This window comes from Papio anubis, chromosome 14 (assembly GCF_008728515.1).
Source record: "Papio anubis isolate 15944 chromosome 14, Panubis1.0, whole genome shotgun sequence".
In the NCBI taxonomy this organism is placed as follows: domain Eukaryota; kingdom Metazoa; phylum Chordata; class Mammalia; order Primates; family Cercopithecidae; genus Papio; species Papio anubis.
In genome coordinates this window covers 32238469-32254525 of record NC_044989.1, presented here as the reverse complement: position 1 = coordinate 32254525, position 16057 = coordinate 32238469, and the positions used below count along the sequence as shown (strand labels likewise).

General features: G+C 37.5%; 1 protein-coding gene across 18 annotated transcripts in view; it reads right to left on the bottom strand.

Annotated features, from left to right (window-relative positions):
* Positions 1-16057, bottom strand: part of BIRC6 (baculoviral IAP repeat containing 6) — a 258602-nt gene that overhangs the window by 181343 nt on the left and 61202 nt on the right. For 13 of the 18 annotated variants that reach the window (XR_002516594.2, XR_002516595.2, XM_021924741.2 and 10 more), the window contains 5 exons: positions 8610-8759; positions 6816-7041; positions 4129-4289; positions 2345-2476; positions 1747-1878 (listed from right to left, as the gene is read on the bottom strand). Coding sequence is in view for 16 of the 18 variants with exons in the window: in XM_021924741.2 (XP_021780433.1) it covers positions 1747-1878; positions 2345-2476; positions 4129-4289; positions 6816-7041; positions 8610-8759 (801 nt within the window). In the remaining 2 variants the exon portion in view is untranslated. The remainder of the gene's footprint in view (positions 1-1746; positions 1879-2344; positions 2477-4128; positions 4290-6815; positions 7042-8609; positions 8760-16057) is intronic. The other 5 variants (XM_021924732.2, XM_021924737.2, XM_021924733.2 and 2 more) reach the window with 2 other exon arrangements.

Genomic DNA, 16057 nt, shown 5'->3' with positions numbered 1-16057 from the left:
CGCCAATATTTCTATTTCCACATAAAAATTTAAGATTCACACTCTCATTGAACAAAACTTATAATCTAAACAATTTGAGATTTTATTACTTTTTGTTCACTACTGTATCCCAGCATGAAACCTAACACATAACATCTCGAAAACCTAATGACAATAAGAAAGCACAAAACCTGTGTATATACAGGCTGAGTATCCCTAATCTGAAAATCCAAAATGCAAAACTCTTTGAAAGCCGATATGATGCTAAAAGGAAATGCTCATTGGAACATTTCATAGTTTGGATTTTTGGATCAGGAATACTTAAGTATTCCACAAATATTACAAGTATACCACAAATATTCCAAAACCAGAAAAAAATCTGAAATCTGAAACACTTCTGGTCCCAAGCATTTCAGATAAGGGATACTTGACCTGTACTACGTCTGCAATTAAACGGTTATGTGTGAATGTGGACAAACATTAGGAAGCAAATGTACACAAATGTAAATAGTTGACATATAGATGGTCAGCTATTTTCTTGGGTTGGAGAAGATCTCTACATCCCACCCCACCCCAAATTACTTTAACAACTGCACTAGTCATTTTGTGTTGTTTTTTTAAATTCACCCCCAGGATACAAAAGCCGAAAACGTCCTACTACTGATATTTCTATTTATTATCAACATGGTAGCCCATTATTTTAAAACATTCATTATAATCTGCATTTGTTTATGACACTCAAATCATTGTTTGATACTGTCAAAGCTCTTCTAATAAAAATCCTCTTTTGGCCTGGAGCAGTGGCTCACGTCTGCAATCCTAACACTTTGGGGGACCCAGGCAGGCAGATTGGCTGAGCTCAAGAGTTCGAGACCACGCTGGGCAACACGATGAAACCCCATCTCCACTGATACTACAAAAAATTAATCAGGCATTGTGGCACACGCCTGTAGGCCCAGCTACTCAGGAGGCTGAGGCACGAAAACTGCTTGAGCCTGGGAGGCGGGTGTTGCAGCAAGCTCAGATCACAGCACTGCACTCCAACCTGGATGACAGAGCGAGACTCTCTGTCTCAAAAAAACAAAACAAAAACCTCTCTTGGCCAGTTGCAGTGGCTCATGCCTGTAATCCCAACACTTTGGGAGGCCAAGGTGGGCAGATGACTTGAGGTCAGGAGTTCCAGACCAGCTTGGCCAACATGGTGAAACCCCGTCTCTACTAAAAACACAAAAATTAGCTGGGTGTAATCCCTGCTACTTGGGAGGCTGAGGCAAGAGAATCACTTGAACCTGGGAGGCGGAGGTTGCAGCAAGCAAAGATCGCGCCACTACACTCCAGCCTGAGTGACAGAATGAGACTATCTCAAAAAAACAAAAGCCAAAAAAACCCTCCTTTAAGGGAAGATACTGCAATAATATATAATAAAACTCTGAAAAGATAAGACTTTGATGTGATAGGAAGGGTAAAAATGGCAGAACATAATGTCTGCTTACTCAAAAGAGCTCTGTTACATCACACTACGTCATCCTGTAGTCATTTCTTCAATGTTTTTTCAAAAAGCACTGAGACCTCTAAGACACAAAAAGTGGGATCAGATAACCATACAGTTACTTATGACAGGAAATGACCTCAGCTACCAGCAAACTGATGAAATTTCAAATGAAAATCCCAAAGAAAACAATCTTATTTTTTTGAGATCAGGTTTTTTAAATCTTTTTTACAACTGTGGTATTATTAATTCTGCTTTTGTAAAATACATTACTTCACCTTTAACAAGTTTGGGGCTTGTTAACGTCAACATCCCAGCATGCCCTGATAGATCAAGGCCACTAGCAAGCCATACTGGCCCACATAGAATGTCTTCTTTATGATCCTCCAAAAATGGACATAATCTAAGACCTAAAAAGAAAAATACATATTTTTCTTTTAAATTCATTTAAAATGTAATATTTAATAAGCAAATATCATCCCATTTACATATAATACCACCACAAAAATTACCATACTTAGAATGTGTTAAAATAAGAATTGTCATGCTAAGGAACTATAATCAATTATTTGTTACATTGTTTTCCATTCCCATATTATTTTACAATTCACCTTTATTTTCAAAAAATTATAAATCACGACTTGATTTCAAATCCCAAGATATTAAAAACCAAGAATGCAAGTATTAGCGCAGCTGTGTTCACAAAAGATGAGCTGAAAGTTAAAGCATATTGCCAAAGCAGAATTATAGGTTATTTTTTAATTGTGTTCTTGAAACCAAGTTTTTGCAAGCCATAAGGAAATCTTGCCCGACATGTTGCATTCAGATCACTACTCCTTTTACTGTCATGGACAACAGCTCTATAATTTAACTCACACTGTGATTCCTCTACATCCATGTGCTGCATTTCTTCATTCAAATCAACCAGGGACGGTTTCCCATTTTGTTCCACTTCAATGTTAAGAGCTGGAGACAAAGGAAAGGTGATCTGCCTATCTACTGCTGTTTCTAGAGGATAAAAATATTAGTAAACTTAATTTTCTTTAATATCAATGATTTATGTGCCTAAAAAATCTAAAATTTCCTGTTAACTTGGGAACTTGTGTGATTTTCATCACAGATGCTTTAAAATGGTTGGAGGAAAATTTTGATTCAATTGTTTTATACATTCTTCTCTCTTTTAATGGTAATAAAATATTTGCCTAAAGAAACAATCTGCTGGCACCTAAACTAAAAGTTCTTACCCTAGGCTGCATACTATAAGCACTTGCAGAGCTTTAAAACTACTAAATCCTGAGTCCTCTACCCAATTAATTCAAAATCTGTCAAAAGATTGCACACATACGAACACACCCATATACACACAAACTCACATAAATACACAGACACACATACAGTCATCCGCCCCTCGGTATTTGTAGGGAATTAGTTCCAGGACCCTCCCAGATGCCAAAATCCACAGATGTTCGAGTCCCTTATACAAAATGGCATAATATTTGTATACAATCTTATTCATATCCTCCTGTATACTTTCAATCATCTGTAGTTTACTAATAAAACCTAATACAATGTGAATGCCATGCAAATACTATTTATTTATTTCAGACAGAGTCTCACTCTGTCACCTAGGCTGGAGTGCAGTGGTGCAGTCATAGCTGACTGTAACCTCCAAATCCTGGGCTCAAGTGATCCTCCTGCCTCAGCCTCATGAGTACTGCCACCTGAGTAGTGCCACAGGTGCGCACCACCACACCCAGCTAATTTTTTTTTTAATTTTTGCAGCCATGTGGTCTTGCTACACGGCCCAGGCTGGTCTCAAATTCCTGGGCTAAAGTGATCCTCCTGCCTTGGCCTCTCAAAATGCTGGGATTAGAGGCATGAGCCACCATATGTGGTCTAATATTACTTTTTATTTGTATATTTTCTTATTGTATTGATTTTTTATTTCCCACCCCCACCCAAAATAATATTTTCAATCCATGATTGGTTGTTTCTGAGGTTGGTAGACTGCTGGGATGTGAAACCCACAGATAGAGAGTGCCAGATGTATGCGTACTTTTTCAAAAAGGAAAATTTTCAAGTTTCAATGTTTCAAACTGGAGTTAAGTTGCCATTTTACCGTGAAATTATCCCCAGCCCCTTAAACTAACTTATTAAGGAGAAAACAGTGAGTAGTAACAGCTAGTTTCTAACCATGCTAAATGTGTATAATCTAATAACTCAGTACAACAAATTCTGAACTTGTAAGAAAGCTAAATAAAAATGAGCGTATTTTTAGCGTTACATGAAAGGCTGACTTCACTAATAACCTTGAAAGTAACTTCCATAACAGTTCTATTCACAATCAAGTCTTCTCCTAAGAAAAGAAATACATAAAGCTAGTAATGCTAAAAGTCAAACTAATTTACACAGGAACTAATCCCACTTCCAAAAAAGCATAATTATATGATTCAAGTTTATGCAATTCTGAACATTACTGGGTTACTGAAAAGTTTTGAAATGTTCTCTGAATTACTTTTCTAAATAAAATCACAAAAAGTAGAGCAGGCAAATGGCAATAACAGGCAGAAAGGGACACGAAACTTAGCCAAGTTGAAAATTAGTTTCAGAAATCAACCACAAAATAAAATCTTCAACAATAAATTTTGATCCATTCTTACCATTGACTTTCCCTAATCCTGGAGCTTTATTTTTCAGCAGTGTCACTTGTATCTGTGGAATATTGGTGATGTTTGAGTTCAAAACGAATTTGAAGTCCACATGTCCAACCATACAAGCTTTAGGTAGCACTAATTCAAATACATGTTCATCCCAGCTGTTGCTGTCAAATAAGGGGAAAAATGCTAAATAAAGCAAATATCTTACTTCAGCCACAACCATATTATCATTAAGGTCACCTTTCTACTTTTTGCTTTGCAGCTTCCAATAAAATTTAGTGTTTCTCAATGGGATCAAGAGAGAAAATAGCTCCCAAAGGAGAAGGTTAAACATAGGGCAATGAATGATCTTACTTTAGAAATCTACACCTGCCTTGAGACTCGCACATACCAATAAACTCTTATTCCTCAAAGTGTGAACGATTTAATGTGAATATCCTGCAAATTCCTGGTACCTACCCTAGATCTATGAATAGGGTCCCAGAATCTTCATTTTAAAACAACAATTTCTTGCATTTCTTATATATATTCATTCTTGGGTTTTAAATGCTATATATATGCTGGAAAATGAAAATCTCCAAACTCCTCCACTAAATGTAAGGCTCACATCCAAAGTCTACTAAACATCTCAAACTCATTATGAAAAACCCACTCTCAAATCTCAGTAAACAGAAACTTCATTTTCCAGTGAACTCAGGCCAAAACCTGAAAGCCATCCTTTATTCTCCTCTCTCACACAGTATGTTCAATACATCAGCAAATTCTATTCCTTGTACCTCCAAATTATATCCAGAATCTAACCACTCTTTTCACTACCTCCATCACTACCACAATGGTCCAAGCTACCATCAGCATTCCTGAATTAGCACAACAGCAACCAAACTAGAACCATTCTATCACTGCCCTCCACCACCACAACCATCATTCTAAATACAGAAGTCAAAGTAATCTTTGTAAAATATAAATCATACCACATCACTCCTGTATTCAAACCTGCTAACACTTTCCCATCTCACGTAGCATGAGAGTCTTTTTTTTTTTTGAAATGGGGGTCTTACTCTGTCACCCAGGCCAGAGTGCAGTGGCACAATCATGGCTCACTACAGCCTGGACCGCCTGGGCTCAAGTGATTCTCCCACCTCAGTTTCCCAAATATCTGGGACCACAGGCACATACCACCACGTCCAGCTAAATTTTATTATTTATAGATACGAGGTCTCCCTATATTGCCCAGGTGGGTCTTGAACACCTGGGTTCAAGTGATCCTCCTGAGTCAGTCTCCCAAAATGCTAGGATTACAGATATGAGCCACTGTGCCTGACCTTTTATAATGGCATTCATTATCCAGCTCCCAGGTACCCTCTACCTCTTTTTTTCTTTTTGAGATGGAGTCTCTCTCTGTAGCCCAGGCTGGACTGCAGTGGAGCGCAATCTTGGCTTACTGCAGCCTCCACCTCCCAGGATCAAGCAATTCTCTGCCTCAGGCTCCCGAGTAGTTGGGATTACAGATGCACACCACCACACCCAGCTACTTTTTGCATTTTTAGTAGAGATGGGGTTTCACCATGTTGGCCAAGCTGGTCTCAAACTCCTGGCCTCAAGTGATTTACCTGCCTTGGCTTCCCAAAGTGCTGGGATTACAAGCATGAGTGATCATCCCCAGCTCACAGCTACCTCTTTGGATCTCCCTCCCTACCACTCTTCCCTATATTCACAGCACTCCAACAACAATGGTCATATTTCTCTTCCTAGAATTCACAAAATATACTCCTCAGGGTTCTGTATTGCTATTGTCATGGAAGACTTTCTTAGGCCCCTTATATTGAAAATATCATATACACTCTCTCTCTTTTTCTCTCACTTTCTCACACTTACATGCAATTACCTATCCAACAACTACTCAATTGCCATACTCTGTTTTAACAGTCTTCATAGCTTTTATGCCCATATGGCATGGTATATGTATCTGTCTACTTTCTATTGCCATTAGGAGGTAAATTCCATGAGACCCATATTACTAGTGACTATAACAGTGCCTGCTTTTATTAAATACAAAACAAGCATTTGAGTATTTGTTAAATAAATCTGTGAACTAAGTGACCAAACTAATTGCAGTAGTAAATTACTCTCATTATTTTATCCTAAAATTCAGAATAAGAATATAAGTTTCCAAAATCAGTGTGACAAATAGAAGGAACAAAGTCATCAACATGCAAAAATTAGCTTACATATTTGTTAGAGACAACACAGAATTCCTAGGTATATTACTGTTTATCTTTTAGACAGTTTAAAAGATAAACAGGTCAGGCACGGTGGCTCATGCCCATAATCCCAGCACTTTGGGAGGCCAAGGTGGGTGGATCACCTGAGATCAGGAGTTCGAGATCAGCCTGGCCAACAGAGTGAAACTCCATCTCTACCTAAAATACAAAAATTAGCCAGACGTGGTGGCACACGCCTGTAATCCCAGCTACTTGAGAGGCTGAGGCAGCAGAATCACTTGAACCCAGGAGGCAGTGGTTGCAGTGAGCCGAGATCGTGCCACTGCACTCCAGCCTGGGTGACAGAATGAGACTGTCTCAAAAAAAAAAAAAAAAAAGATAAACAGTAATAAACCTAGGAATTCTACATTGTCTCTAACAAATATATAACATTAACTTAAAATTAAACATCTTCGGAAAATCTTTTACCTGTCGGTCTGTAGTTTCCAAGTTCGAGTATGCTGAGCAGCATCACCATGGTGTTGCTGATGCAAATGTTGAGGGTGCCTCCTTTGCTGCTGTTCTTGTTGAACTTCTACCCAGCATGGAGGAACAGTCGCTGAAAACCTTGGAGTCAAAGTCTCAAAGCGGGTTAGCTCCACTAGAGATGTCAAGATTTCGAGGGTGAATGGCTGGTCCACCAATAAATCAACTCCTTAAAATTAGTGAGAGTAGTATTTGAAATAGGTGTTTAAAAAAAAAAAAAAAGAAGAAGACAATGAAGTTTTAATTCACGGTTATGTTTTCTATTGCAACACTTGCCAAATATTCTGAAAGTTAATAAAGTGGACTCAGGTATCTACATATAACTAAGATAACTAACTCTGGCTAAATAATAGCAAAGAAGAAAATTCTAACTTAAATATTTAAAATTAGAGACAATACTCACTATTGAAGAAACCCAAACCCGTCAGAAAAGGTCTTACTGAACTTTAGCCCTAATAAGGACGGCAAGAAAAGTAGTGGTACTAAAGTGCAAGTCAATGTACATCAGACCAAAATTCACTTTTAGACCCTGTTTTTTACAAAATAAATGCTAGACATCAGCAAGTACATAACATATGCCCTTTTATAATGAATAAAAAACTAAAACAGTCAAAAGCTCTATGGTAAATAAACACTTACAAACTGAAAAATTAAATTGTGTTTTTTCTATTTCTGTGGCAGTTAAGAAAATCTTGTGTACATGCTAGTATTATAAAAGTAATAATGTGCTTCATACTGATTAGGTTTCTTTACAAATGCTATGCATGTATTCATATCAGTGAAATGTATAACATTAAAAAATGCTGAGAAGCTGTTGTTCCCATTTTTAAAAAGTAATGAAATACTAAAATATAAAATCTGGTAGGTTTAGAATATTTTCACAAAGAAAAAAATGATGGCAAGTTCTATAAAATTATTACAAGTTTAATTCAAATTACATCTTTTTCTCAAAGTCTAGACCCTTTTAAATCTGATTAGTTTGTAAATATTAACAGCATGTCAATCTCCTTTCTTTACATTATTTCTTCATTACAAAATTCATCTTTCCTCTACTAAAAAGTAGTTTTCTGTACTTTATATAAAAATCTTTCTCCATTCAACCAATAACCTATAAAATATGAGAATATTCAGTATTTTAGCTTTTTATACCAAGTTGTATACTTAACCAAGACATCTTGGTTAATTCAAGTAACTGGAGATTGAGAAGCAGACTACAATGATTTCATAAAAGTCTACAAGGCAAATAATGATTTTTCGGCAGGGAGTAACATGCTAGCAAAACTTCTTTTGAAAAATTAGCTCTGGAGGGCAATGTGGGACAAGGATGGGGGAAAAAAGACAAAAACAACAAACAAATATAAACAAATCTATCTGGAGATTCAGGATGGGACAACATATGTGTGAATATACCACCTAAATATATACTCAGTGACAGCATTTTTTTCAGCTTTTCAATTCCAGTAGTAATATTAATAAATGAGCCAGTCTACTAATTTTATACTTACTTAATGATTTCTCTTTTATATGATTTTTCCCTCCTCTAATTAGACTAAAAGCTCATTAACGGCTGAAATGTTTGTTTTAACCTCTTAGATGACTTCACAAATATTGAGTAACATACCACACAGGTTGAGAATCACTCCTTACTTTAATATGTTTACATCTTCCGACAACTAGAAAAAAGACAAATAATACCTAATCATTTTTTAAAAATCATTTAAAAAATTAATATCATACCTGAAATGCCAGGACTTGAAGGATTTGATAAAGGCTTGGAACCTTCTGAAGATGGTTCTATTCCTTTAGAAAGAGATCCATCCACTAGTATATCAGCTTCATCAATATCATCACAGGTTCCTCCAATTTGGAGAAAATGAAGCTCACCACCTACAGTGCAGCAAATTTCATAGATACATGAAAAATGGGTAAACATTCAAATACTCAAATGTAATACTACTTAGGAAACAATTTAATGTCACTTCATAGGCAGATAAGGAAAGCTACCAATGTGATGTATTTCCAAGAGTTTAGAAATTTAATTGCCAAGGAATTACAAATTGAAGCCAAATTTTTAGGAAGAAAATGATAAATACATAAACATACATGAAAGCAGGTATTTATCTAGTACTTACTTTTATGAGACAGTATTTTAAGTGCTTTAATTAATTCATTTACTCTTTACCAAAAACTAGTGTGGTAGAACTATTACTGTGGCTATTTTACAGATGAGGCACTAGCTATACTGGAATCCACAGTCAAATCTCTTAATCTCAACAGTAACAAAACTTGACAAATACTCTTATTTTTTAAAGCATTCACAATGAAATGAAGGCAACTAAAATTTCTAGTTTAAAATCTCTGTCACAGGAAAAAAACTGACAGCAAATTTAGCATTAATTAAGACAAAAAAATAGTATATTCTAACATTCTAATTTGGAGATTCACTTCTAGCATGGCAGAAGAAGGAAGATGATAAATCCCCTTCCTGAAAGGCAACTATAAAGCTAGACAAAACTGTAATTTAACGAGGGTGAGGTAAGCAGGGAAAACCAGCAGATTCACTGTTATCTCCAGATGGGACTCAATTGATGGAGAGTTTCCAGTTTAAAGTGGTGATTTCAATGGGAAACAAACAAGGTCTGCTACTTGAGGTCACAATTCTGTCTGGGGCAAGCAAAGCACTAGAAACACCAGGGATTTAACACGGAATTACATGTAGTGAGAGAAGCACAGTGGGCCTGGTAAACACTTCACAAATCCCACCTTGACCAGAGGCTGTGCACGTGTCCAGCAAAGACCAGAGGGAGCCCAAGCCATTACTACATCCTCAGTCAACTAAGCCTCCATGCCTATGCAAAAGAGACCTGAGAAAACACAACAGAAAATAAAAGCCAGGGCACACTTGAGCACAGCCTTACTGGCTAAAGGTATTTGGACACTACAACCTATCAATCTTTGGCTGAATACTAAGCTATGCTGCCACAGAAGAAACAAAATAAGAAACAAGTCTTACAAATTAAAACTAGGCAGAATAAATGACAGAAATCAGCAGCTGCACAATACAAAAGAGATTTCACAGATTCAGCCAGATGAATTACAAAACAAAGCAATAACCACCTGGCAAAAGGTAGGGAGATCCAAATCTAGATTTCTATAATGTTGTCTTAAATGTCCAGTAAGTAAATAAAATATTACAAGACATGCAAAGAAAGAGCGACCCACATTCAACATGTGAAACACACACACACGCACCTTAAAATGTCTTCTCAGACTTCAGATTTAGCAAAGACTTCAAGGATCTATTGTAAACATTTTTATAGAATAAGAGGAAGTCAGGGGTATAGAGAATTACAGGAAATAATGGTATAAACGACTCAAACAACAAAAAAATTTTTTTTAAATTAAAGGCTGGGAGCAGTGGCTCACGCCTGTAATCCCAGCACTTTGGGAGACCGAGGTGGGCAGATCACCTGAGGTCAGGAGTTCGATACCAGCCTGGCCAACATGGTGAAACCCTGTCTCTACTAAAAATACAAAAATTAGCCAGGCATGGTGGCAGGCGCCTATAATCCCCTGAGCTACTCAGGAGGCTAAGACAGGAAAATCACTTGAACCCGGGAGGTGGAGGTTGTAGTGAGCTGAGATCGCGCCACTGCACTCCAGCCTGGGCGACAACAGCAAGACTTTGTCTCAAAAAAAATTAAATTAAATTAAACAAAAATTAAAAGAAGTTTGGAGACCTATGGGACAGATAAAATATTAAGAACATACATGTAATGGGAATTCCATGAAGAAGAGAATTCCACCTGTAAAAATAATGGGCAAAAACTTACCAAATCCAATAGAAAACCGCAAATTTACTCAACTTTAATTACCCTCAAATAGGATAAACAAAGAAATAACACACATATATATAAGCTCTTGAGGGTGAAAGGCAAAGGGAAGATCATGAAGACAGCAAGACAAAAATTACTCATCAGACATGAAAACAACACCACAAATTAATAGATCACTTATGAGAAACAATGGAGACAGAAGCAATGGAATGACATTTAAAGTACAGAGAGAAACTGTCAACAGATTCTCTAGGTAGCGTTAATCCTCAAAAATGAATGTGAAATGAAGACATTTCCAGAAAAACAAAGACTGAGAGAACTTTACGGTAGCAACCTGCCTTATGGTAAGTAACAAAGAAAGCCCCTTAAGAGGAAGGAAAGCAACATCAAATTCACTGGAAAAAATAAAGAACAGAAATGGTAAGTAGGCGAATACAATAAATAAATGTTTTTCTCATTTCTTTGCCAACTTTTAAAAAAGATAATGGTTGTATAAAATTATTACAACACGTTTTGTTGGTTTTGTGGTTTTTTTTATTTAGACGGAGTCTTGCTCTGTTGCCCAGGCTGGAGTGTGATGGCGTGATCTTAGTTCACCGCAACCTCCGCCTCCCGGGTTCAAGTGATTCTCCCTGTCTCAGCCTCCTGAGTAGTTGGGATTACAGATGCCCACCACACCTGGCTAATTTTTGCATTTTTAGTAGAGACAAGGTTTTGCCATGTTGGCCAGTCTGGTCTTAAACTCCTGAGCTCAGGTGATCTGCCCACCTTGGCCTCCCAAAGTGCTAGGATTACAGGCATGAGCCACCGCACCCAGCCATTTTGTTGGGTTTATAACATACTTAAATGTAATGTATGGGGTGGGGGGAGATAAGAGCAAAGTTCCTACATATTTCACGAGAATAAAAGTATTATTCTGAAGTAGACTGTATTATTAAAGCACGAAAATATAACTCAAAAAAAAAAGCAGTATCAGAAAAAGAAACCAGAATCAACATGAGGACCAATGATTTCATGCCAAATGGCAGAGTAGGAAGCTCTAGGGATCAGTCCCTCCACCAAAGCAACCACTGAACTAGAAAGTGTGATTGTAATCAAGTATTTCAGAACTATGGGACCGAACAGGGTATTTACAGAGAGACTGATCTCTGGTAAGACAGTGGCCTACATGAACCAGCTACCATCCCCTCCATCCTCAGCCCTGACACAGCTGTGGGGAAAAGTGGCACATGTGCTGGAAGCAGCTGGCTGGTGCCAGGGCGGACAGGAGGGACCTTTTCTTCCCAAAATTGTGCATTTTGGTTGGTCTAGCAGTTACCTAAGGGACCAGAATAGACTCCCGCCTGGGTTTCACCTTTCTGAGACTGCAGCTGCTTCTCCAAGCAGCAGCCACCAGAAGATTTAAGGGGAAAAAGCCGAAACAGGATCTACAGTAAGATTTAAAGAGACAGAACTCTTTTTTGGAAGGATAAGAGTGGGGAGAGGGTTCTACAGCTTTTGTACAAACAGTTTGAAAATGTCACAAATGGATGGCTGCAGCTGGAAACAAGCAAAATCTCCGAGTGAGAGAATAAGATTTCTAGAGGTACCACATTACAATACTCAGAAGGTTCTGACTACAACAAAAAATTACAAAGCACTCAAAGAAACAGCAAAGTATGGCCCATTTACACGAGGAAAAAAAAAAAAGAATTATCAGAAACCATACCTGAGAAAGCCCAGATATTGGAATTACTAGTCAAAAACATTAAATGAATTCTCTTTATATGGTCAATTAGCTAAAGGGAACAACGGACAAAAACTAAAGAAAAACAGGAAAATGATGTATGAACGTAAGATTATCAACAAAAAAGTTAAAACTGGACTTTTTCAAAATGCCAATGTTTTGTGCATCAAAGGACACTATCAAGAAAGTAAAAAGACAACCCACAGAATGTGAGAAAGTATTTACAAATCATATCTATTAAGATATGAATTCTGAATTTCTTTTTTTTTTTTTTTTTTTTTGGGGAGGCCGAGGTCACAAGCTCTGCCTTGGGCTGGAGTGCAATGGCGGATCTCAATCACTGCAAGCTCCCGCCTCCCGGGTTCCATGCCATTCCTCCTGCCTCGGCCCTCCCAAGTAAGCTGGGACTGTTTCCCATACTGCCGGCTAGTTTTTGTATTTTTTAAGTAGGCGAGAGGTTTTCACCGTGTTAGCCAGGATGGTCTCGATCTCCTGACTACTCAAGCCCAGATCCCACCCGTCTGCGGCTGCCTCCCAAAGTCGCGGATTACAGGCTTGACCCGCATTGCTGACCCGGTCCACAGAATTTCTAAAAAAGTTCCTACAACTCAACCAAAAAAAAAACAAACAATTCAAAAGTGGACAAAAACATGGACATTTCTACATGTATCATAGAAATACAAATGACCAACAAACACATGAAGAAATGCTCAGCATCATTATTCATTAGGAAAGTGCAAACCAAAACCACAATAGATACCACTTCACAACCACTAGGGTGACTATTACCAAAAAGACCAAAAATAACAAATGTTGGCCATAACGTAGAAAAATTGGGGCCCTTCCAAACTGCTTGTGGAAATGTAAAACGATGCAGACTCTGTGGAAAATAACTTGGTGATTCCCAAAAGGTTAAACATAGGCCAGACGCAGTGGCTCACATCTATAATCCCAGCACTTTGGGAGGCCAAGGTGGGAGGATCACCTGAGGTCAGGAGTTGGAGACCAGCCTGGTCAACATGGTGAAATACCATCTCTACTAAAAATACAAAAAATAGCTGGGCGTGGTGGTGCATGCCTGTAATCCCAGCTACTTGGGAGGCTGAGGCATAAGACTCACTTGAACTGGGGAGGCAAAGGTTGCAGTGAGCCGAGGTCGCGTCATTGCACTCCAGCCTGGGCAACAAGAGTGAAACTCCATCTCAAAAAAAAAAAAAAAAAAAAAAAAGTTGAACATAGAATTACCATATGACCCAGCAATTCCACTCCTAGGTATATACCCAAAACAACTGAAAACAGACACTCAAATATTTGTACACCAATGTTTATAGGGGCATTATTCACAATAGCCAAAACGCGGAAACAACCCAAATGTTGAGTTACAATAGTCACCCCTTACAGTAGCCACAGTTCCAAGACCTTGCAGTGATGACTGAAACTGTGGATAGTATCAAACCCTATATATATATATATAGTTTTTACATATATATTCATATATATGTACACATATGATCAATTTATAAATTAGGCACAGGAAGAGATGAACAGTAACAGAACAATGATAGGAATATGCTGTTCACAATTTCACAAATTCACATATTATGGTAAGATTTGTTCTTACCATAAATCTTAGAAACTTGCACATAAAATTTTTTTCTTTCCTTTTTAAGTCAAAAATGTTCACCTTTTCAACATAAAGAAAAAACTTCAAAACGGCTTCACTTTGAAATATCCGATAGCCAGCATCACTATTCTGGAGCTTTAGGGCCATTATTAAGTAAAATGGTTACGTGAACACAAGCACTGCGATACCAGTGACAGACAATCTGATAACCAAGACAGCTACTAAGTGACTAACAGACAGGTAGTGTATACAGCATGGAGACACTGGACAAAATGATTTGTGTCCTGGGTGGGACAAGAGATTTTATTACACTACTCAGAAGAGTGAGTAATTTAATAATTATCAATTGTTGATTTCTGAAATTTTCCGTTTAATATTTCCAGACCATAGCTGAGCACAGATAACTGAAACCACAGATAAGGGGCAGGAGTGGGGGGGGGGGGGGTGCAGGGGCCCTACTGTAATGGAATATTATTTGGCATAAAAAGGAACAAAGATGTGATACATACTACATGGGTGAACACTAAAAATATGCTGAGTGAAAGAAATCAGACACAAAAGGACAAATATATGATTCCACTTATATGAGGCATCTACAATAGGCAAAGTCATACAGAAGTAGAATTGAGGTTACCAACGGCTGAGGGTAGAATGAATGGGAAGTTACTGCTTAATGGTTAGAGTTTTTGTTTAGGATGATGGGAAAGTTCTGCAAATCAGCACTGGTGGTTATACAACATTGTGAATGTATTATAGCTGCTATATTATATGCTGTAAAATAGTTAAAATAGTAAACTTCATTACATATATTTAATACATTTTAAAAAGAAAAAAAAAATTATAACACATCACCCAACAATTCTACTCTTAAGAACTGAGAGCCTCAGGCCAGGCACAGTGGGTCATGCCTGTAATCCCATCACTTTGGGAGACTAAGGCAGGCAGAGCACTTGAGGTCAGGAGTTCGAGACCAGCCTGGCCAATATGGGGAAACCCCGTCCATTTTGTAAAAATACAAAACTTAGCCAGGCGCCTGTAATCCCAGCTAACCTTGGGATGCTGAGGCAGGAGAATCACTTGAACCCGGGAGATGGAGGTTGCAGTGAGCTGAGATCAGCACCACTGCACTCCAGCCTTGGCAACAGAGCGAGATTGTCTCAAAAAAAAAAAAAAAAAGAATAGAGACCCCCTTACATATGTGCACCAAGGAACTTACACAAGATGTTTATAGCAGAAAAAACAGAAATAAACAAGATGTCCACTGACAGGAAAATGGATCAATTATTTGTGGGTTTTCTGCACATTGGAGTACTAAGTATAAGTGAAAATTAAATGATCTACAAGGCATGCAACGAAACAGGTAATCTTAAAACATAATGAGAGGAAAATCAAGTCCCCCCAAACTAGAGTTTGGTATCATTTTTATAAAGGGCAAAACCAAGCAAAATCAATAAAATATGTTGTTGAAATATTCACATCTGAAGCATAAAACCAGTTTTCTTTATAAAAGGAAAGACATAAAAATTATTGAGTAACAGTTATCTGCAGGAAAAGGGCAGAGTTTGGGAGAGGGGAGGAGGGACACATTCATAGATGCAAGATATCCGTACTGCTTTAGCTCTTGGTTTGACAGTAGGTCTCTGGATGTCCCTAATAAATTATTCTTTACTAATGTTATGTAAATTTGTTTTCTAAAAAAAATCAACAAAGGGATTAAAATGGTGTAATAAAAATATTTATTCAACGCAAAAGAATGCAGTGAAGGAGTAACAAAGGAATGTAAAAAACATTTTAAAAAATCAAAATGGCAGACATAAATGCAACCATAGCAATAATTATATTAAGCGTAAAGTCATTCAAATTTAAAAGGGTACAGGTTATCCAACTGTATAAAAAAGCAAGACCTAATTATATGCATCTTAGAGACCCACCTCAGATTCAAAATCACAAGTTAGTTGAAAGTAAAATTGTGGAAAAGATACATAATGCAAACTGTAAC